The sequence below is a fragment of the Furipterus horrens genome, unplaced genomic scaffold, assembly GCF_987537825.1.
Source record: "Furipterus horrens unplaced genomic scaffold, mFurHor1.1.pri manual_scaffold_5, whole genome shotgun sequence".
NCBI classification, from domain to species: domain Eukaryota; kingdom Metazoa; phylum Chordata; class Mammalia; order Chiroptera; family Furipteridae; genus Furipterus; species Furipterus horrens.
Window position 1 is genome coordinate 138987155 of NW_028327175.1, and position 7118 is coordinate 138994272.

Here is a 7118-nt window from a genome sequence, read left to right on the forward strand (position 1 = left end):
GTTCTCAAAGCTTGGTCCCAGCAACTTTGAAACCCCCTGAGCACTCGTTAGAAATGCAAATTCCCTGTCCCTCCTGAGCCCTACCAAATCAGAAATTCTGGGGCTGGGGCTGGGACCGGCCAAGCTCTGCAGGTGATTCTGAAGCTCCCCGAAGCGTGAGAACCGCTGTCTTAGCACGAACTATCTCCCGTTTCCCCCGGCCAGGGCCACCTGCCCCAATCCCTGTAAGCAAACCCCCCAACCCCGGGCTCGGCCACCGGGGGTGACGCAGTGTTGACTCAAGCTGGTCAAGGACAGCGCCCAGGCCAGCCCAACGGCCGACGGGAATCGATGGGACTCAGGCAGCCACTTCCGCAGCCCTTCCCGCCGCCTGGCGCGCCAGGTCGCTCCTCCGACCTACTGGACTCCAGGTCTATGGGCGCGGGAGCCTTCCCCACGGCAGCAGGCGCACACACAGCCAGCACATGGCAAACACCCAGGAAAAGGCCCAAACCTGCCTTCCAGGTGCCCACCCGCTGGCCCCGGCGCAGAACCCCGCTCCCCGGGCTCCGGCTTCGGGAGCCCCAGCGAGACGCACCACCTGAGGCTCCAGCGCTGGTGCGTCAGCGCTCAGCACCACGCCAGGCACCCGGAGGCAGCTGTAAAAACAGGTGTGGGTTTGTTCTAATCAAAGAATGAGAGGTCTGACAAAGTCAATCGGCCCTCCGACATATTTATTTTATAGGCAGGTTACTCATTTAAAAAACAAAACAACGAAACATCATTTTGGTCATATTTTTGACAGTGAACAATTATATATATACACATTATAAACACTGTTTGATATAAGACACAATATCTACAATCTAGTTACATTTAATTAACCTGCTACTTCCAGTTCATCTGTGCTTAATTTTAACTACCAATGAGTCAGTTTCTCTGCTTGAATAAGGCAGTACTATCCTTAACACCTTACTCAAACAGGTACTAAGTGATAGCACAAAACAAGCATTTAAGATTAACAGTTATATCTCTCTAACAAAACACACACTCATCCTGGAGATGAGATCTGAGCTGCTTTATGGATTTAAGGCAGCAGTATAAGAATATAATATAAAAATAAAGAATATTTCCTTTTAAAATATTCCAAGGCTGCCTGAAATGTGAGCCCCCTTTCCAAAGCATACCTCTGGATTTGGGGTACCTTTTGGTTTTCCATTAAGTGGGATGAAGATTATAAAAAAGTTATTCAAGAAGATCCTATTAAAATATTTAAAGTTATAACTTAAAATTCAACCAAAAAGTTCAAAATTAGTTTTTATAAATAGAAATTTTTACTTTTTAAAAAGGGAGTAAATTTAATCAGTGAAAAGTCCCCTTATCATACAACCTAAAATCAATATATAAACTATTTCTTAAGTCAAAATTAAGGTTTCAATGTGTTTGTTATTTAGCTAGTGCACCAAATACTTTAGGTTTCCAGAACACCAGAAAATTGATTCCCTTTTTCATAGTTTTCCAGTTGTCTATAGAGATTTTTCAATTGCAAATATCATTTCCCAGGTCCAGTTTTCTGAATGTGCCAAAGTCAGTGATCATCATCCAGCATTAAAATAGCCTTTATCGCCCTCAATGTCCACTTCCTGATCAGAATCCTCTGAAATCTCAGATTCAAGGTCTTCCTGGGAGGCAGGGGAAGGCGAACATTGAGAGCTATCCAAAGCACCTTTATTCTGTTCACTGGGCAAGTCTTGCCTCTGATCGCAGGGATCGTCCAAACTTTCCAGTTCTTCTTTTTTATTGCTTTGAGGGTTCTCCTGAATAAAGAGGATGAAAATGGATATTGGTAGATCATGAAATACAAAAGGAGGTGAGACATAAATCATAGTGTCTTTCCACCCTCTACCATCTTTTTAACTTAGTTTATCAATTGCTTTCAGCTGTAATCTTTATATACCTAATACATCCTTTTTTTCTCTCACTTTGGAAGAAGTTCTTTTCATATCAGAGAGAGATTATAATCTTGCCAAATAAGAACCAATCACAGATATAGCTCTAAATGTATTATGTCATATGAACACTAATTCCAGCCAAAACCCATGATCTCAAGATTCTTAAAAGATTAGGGGGAAAAATCAGATCCCTACAGACACACATTATCATCATTCTTCAAATAGTTAGATCTTTCCAATTAACAGAGGCTTCTAGACATTTTTTTAAATGAATGCTAAATAGTAATTAAGGATAAAGTTTCAAAATTATTAGATTGAATCCTTGTCATCCATTTTCTGAAGTACGTTTAAAAACATACACACATAAATGTGTAACAGGTTACAAAATCATGGCAAATAAATAAATGCAGAATTGGAAGAATGATGCCAACTAAAAAAGAGAAGCACCTGCAACTTATTTAAAATCAGGGGTAAAGTTCCGGAAAATATTCTATTACATAGGTATCTCTACTTTTTAAGTCCCTGGTAAACTGCAGCCATACTTTTGACCAAGAAATGAATGAGTCAGTGAATTTTTAATCCTGTGTTTGTCTAAAATGGACATACACACTATACAGAAACATAAGGTTTTTTTAAAAGCAAGACTATAGAATAGATTCACCAGGCTTGCAACTATCTAACAAATATATGCACAAGGTCAGACATTGAGAGGGAACCTGAATATCTGTAATCATATTAGAATAAAATTAATTGAATTTTATTTCCTGCTTCAAAGTGTTCTTTATGACACTCTTGTTTTTAGTGAAATGCTCTATGATCACTATATTTTAAAAAGCACACTGCTTTCAATTCTCCCACTTGTATTATTGTTTCAAAAATATTTTACTTACTATAAACTATGCACACACAGGCAATGAACAATTCATCAATTGTCAGATTATTTTGGAGAAGACATCCAGATCAGGACATCATGAACAAATCTCTAACCTTAAGTTAATAGAGTGCCTTTAAAAACTGAATTAGCCTTTACTTTTTATTACATATTGTGTAACAAGGTCACTGGAGGGAAGACTGTTAGAAAGTTTAAGCTACTTTTCAAAGAGGTTTGGATAGTCTCTTACCTGTTTTTATATTCATTTTAAGAGCCGGCATTACATAGAAAGTAATTTTTAAACTTTTTGATATTTAATTCTTCTAAAACACAGTGCAAACAAAACTTAAAGGTGTTTATTTCCTTATATTTACCCTTGGGCTCTGCCTGGTTTTATTATGGCTGTGTAAATAAAAGAAACAATTTTCTCCCAAAGATAACTGCTTAAGTCATTTACTGTCAATTACTTTATCTTTCCTGCGTTAATTAGATAAACAACATATGGGGTTTATAAAACAATTAGCCAGGAGTTTTACAAGCCAGTGTGTGAAAACCCAAGCATAATTGATATAGGAACTGCATTAGGTGCTTTTAGCATTACTGCCACCTGAGCAACTCATGCTGAATTTCAGCAAGACTATTTGCCTTTTTAATCAAGGTGAAGAGGTTAAATAGTCTCTCAAATGACTTTTGCATACAACCTATAACAGGCCTTGCATTGAGATAACCTGATAAAAATATTTATTTCTATAGAAACGGAACCATGTCCATACCTGTTTTAGTCTTCGCCATTTAGCGCGTCGATTCTGAAACCAGGTTTTGACCTACAGAAAAAGGAGAAAGAAAACTTGCCACCAGCCCAGAATCCTGAGGGACCCAGTGGGAAGGAGGCAGGTCCCAGGTGGTAGAGCAGACCAGCACAACAGACACTGGATGGCTCCAAGGCCATTCGATACCTGCCCCAGGCCCCAGGCAAGCTCACCTGTCTCTCGCTCAGCTGCAACATTTTGGCCAGACGCTTCCTCTCAGGTGGGGAGAGGTATTTCTGGGTCTCAAACTTCTTCTCTAGCTCTATAGTCTGGTCATTGGAGAACCTCACCTGGCCTCCTTTCCTTTTATGCAGAGGCCTCTGCAAAAAAGGACTCCAGAGCAGTGGTTTGCCTGTGGGCAGCAGGAGTGGTGATTAGTGATGGCCCTGGAGCTGCCTGATGACCCAAGACCTGCATGGCCCTGGGGGTGCAATAGGGGGCACAGCGACTTGGGAGAACACTCAACCAGACATGTTCGCATACAATTCTGACACATGGACTCAGCATACTGCCACCAATACGCATACATACCCAGAGACACGAAAAGAATCAAAGTCACACACCTACACTGCATATGCACAGAGACCACCTTGGACAATCACAGAAACATACACACAATCATCACACCATAGCTAGATAGCAACAAACAAATCTTTTGATCCCCAAAAGCACACCTATTATAGATTGAGCCTCAACTACCATGACGTTCTTTAAGCAGTCGTTCTCGAATTTATCTACAACTTTTTGCACTCCTAGGTCCTCTCCCTTGGTGAACCGCACTTTCCAAATACCCAAAGTGTCTGTTGGGGAGGAGCGAGGCCGTTACACTATCAAAGGCGTTTGTGGCCAGAGGCCGACAGCGGGAGCTTAACCAGGGGACCGCGCGCCAGGCTGCACGGGAAGCCCTTGAGCCCCACGCCGGCCTTAGGACGCGCGTGGAGCTTCCAATCCTGGATCCAGGGCGCAGCGGCCTCCTCTGATTTCACACCCGGCCCGCGGGGGCGGCCAGTTAAAGCCACCCCGTGGGCTATGGCAACATTTCCGTCAATGTGTTTCCTGTTGGTCTATCTCGAAAAACCCTTTGCTTCCTCCTGCGCAGTCCCAGCAGTAACCCAAGGAAACCCAGGGCGCGCTGGGTGAAAACGTTCGCCCCCAGGCCCGGCCCAGCTGAGCGTCCTGCTCTGGCCCCAGAAGTATAACAGAGCCACTCCGGGGCCGCAGCACCAATCCTTCGAGGCTGGAAACATAATAACTTTAAAAAAAAAAAAACTAAAATGTAATCCTCCACCACCATCTCTCTAACAATGAGAAAGTGAGGAACTGAGTTAGAGGCCGTACCATTGTAATGACATTAAATGTTAATTAAAACGGTAGATGTCTTCAGGGTCTCTGCAGAAGCTGCTAATAACAAAAAGTATATTTAAAACCCTACTGGCCCAAGGGAAGGAGCCCAGATCTCCTTATTCACCCTGGGGTTTCAGATGCCAGAGGCTCCAAGGGCCACCGGAGCGCGGATCTCGGGTGCCTGGTGTCTCAGGCTGCGCACTGAGAGGTCAAGCCTCGCCAATTCCATATGCCCATGGTGTCCGCGAGCCCTTCCTACTCCAAAGACGTGTCCGACAGTCCGTCCGTCCGTCCGTCGGTCTGCAGGCCTTCGCCTAAACACTTTGAAAGCTGGCATTGTTTCTTTATTTGAGATTTTGCTTACGTCAGGCTTCAGACTGGTGCAAAACAGCCTCAAAAAAAAAAAAAAAAAAAAAAGGAAGCAACTGGTTATTTTAGCTGCCATAAAGTCACATCCCACACAGAGGAAATGAACAATATCAGAAAAACGGATCCCGGCTATCAGAAGTCGAGTGTTTCCTGAATTTGTCTGTATTGAGGATGTCGATAAAATAATCAGCAACGTGCACTACTCCGGGGGAAGGGTCTGCTTCACGCAGCCAGGAAAACACTTAACAGCTTCTGAAACCAGATTTACTCCTATCGAGAACTCAAGATTTCCTGTATGAACGGAAAGGGTCAGGCTCTTTCACTGCACAAGCTTGTTGAACCAGGTCCAGCCCCGTAACCACCCGAACCCGGCAACTACCCCTGCCCCGCAGGAGAAGACACGGGCGCTTTGGCACTCCCTTCCCCGTCCCTCCAGCTTAGGGGACCCCACCCAAGGCAACACGCGCGCCCCAGAACTGCCTTCGGCTGCCAGCCCCGGCAGCAGCGCCCGAGGTCTCGCCTGGGCCCGCGCGCCCCGACGCCTGCAAGGTTCAGGAAAACCAATCTGAGTCATGGTGTGGTCACTCCGGCCGCGCGCCGCCGGTGCCTGCGTCTCCGGGCCCCGCGCGCGCACGAGAGCCGCTTTTCAATCGCTTTTGCCACAACTTTCTATTGCCGACCCCTCCGCCCCCGCCGCCTCCTGGGCGCTGCCACCTGCCGGGTGGCGCCTTCCTCGCCGCCGCCTCTGCTCGGCCCCGCCATGACCCCAGCCGCCTTACCCAGGGGGTCGTGGCGGAGTAGGGCGTGCGTGTAGTCGTTCACCGTCCGCGGGAAGGGGTACAGCGGGCCCCCGAAACCGCCGGGTCCGTAGGCGGCGGCCAGCGCGGTAGCGGAGTGGTGCGAGAAGGCGGGGTGGATCGGCGTGGGCTCGTACACCGGGGTCCGGTAGGAGGACACGAGGCTGGTGAAGGAGGAGTTGGGGGACGGCAGCGTGGGAGTGGGGGTGGGCGCGGCGGGCCCGCGGCCCAGGATGTCCTCGATGTAGAACGGCGTCGGGTGCGCGGGCTGCAGCAGCGGCGTGGGCGCGTACAGTGGCACCCCCACGGCGCCCGCCGCTGCCGGCCCGGGGTGCGGGTACTGCATGGCTCCGCCGCGCTCCGGCCCCTCGGAGAGCTGCCCGCCCGCGCCGCGGCGCTACATTTATCCGCGCTCCGCGCTCCCGGCGATAGGCTCTGCTGGTCGTGGGGTGGGGCCGCGCTCTCTGGCCCCTTCCTGCCGCCGGGCCCTGCGGCCAATAGCGCGGAGCCCCGGGAGCCACCTCCCTCCCCCAACCTTGGCCCGCCCCCGCCGGCCGAGCTCCCCGCCCCCGAGACGCGCTGGCTTCCAGGCTCCGAGGACCTGCTCCCTGGTGCCCAGCCGTCGTCGCTCGGGGCTCCCGGCACCCTGGCCCGGGACGCCCTCGAAGAAAGCCCAGGACCGCGTCCATCACAGGAGACGAGAGCAAACAGCTTCCGGGAACGCAGACTCAAGCAGTCTTCGCCCAGCCGGGAGGCATCTCTGCCGAAACTCGGGGTCACTGATCCAGGCCCAAGACCAGGGTCGCGGCCTCTGGCCCCAGGCAGGGGATAACTGTACTCGGACTCGACAAGGATAGAGGCCATTGGCAGGGCCGCCCCTGGGGGTGCCTTCCCTGGTCGGCTCACACCCTGGAGTAGCGGTGGCACTGGCCGTTGCCCCGGGCTTCTCCTGAGCTCTCAGCGGGAGACAGTACCCGGGGGGTCTGGGGCAGCTCCA

The 7118-nt window shown here is 49.0% G+C and overlaps 1 protein-coding gene across 1 annotated transcript; it reads right to left on the reverse strand.

Annotated features, from left to right (window-relative positions):
* Positions 1–698: 698 nt before the first annotated feature.
* HHEX (hematopoietically expressed homeobox) lies at positions 699–6532 on the reverse strand. The gene is made up of 4 exons (XM_090277961.1): positions 6104–6532; positions 3785–3963; positions 3576–3626; positions 699–1796 (listed from the first exon to the last, which is right to left on the reverse strand). Exons 1-4 carry the CDS (start codon positions 6465–6467, stop codon positions 1578–1580), a joined length of 813 nt encoding a protein of 270 aa, XP_090134087.1. The 5' UTR covers positions 6468–6532; the 3' UTR covers positions 699–1577.
* Between the last annotated feature and the right edge of the window lie 586 nt (positions 6533–7118).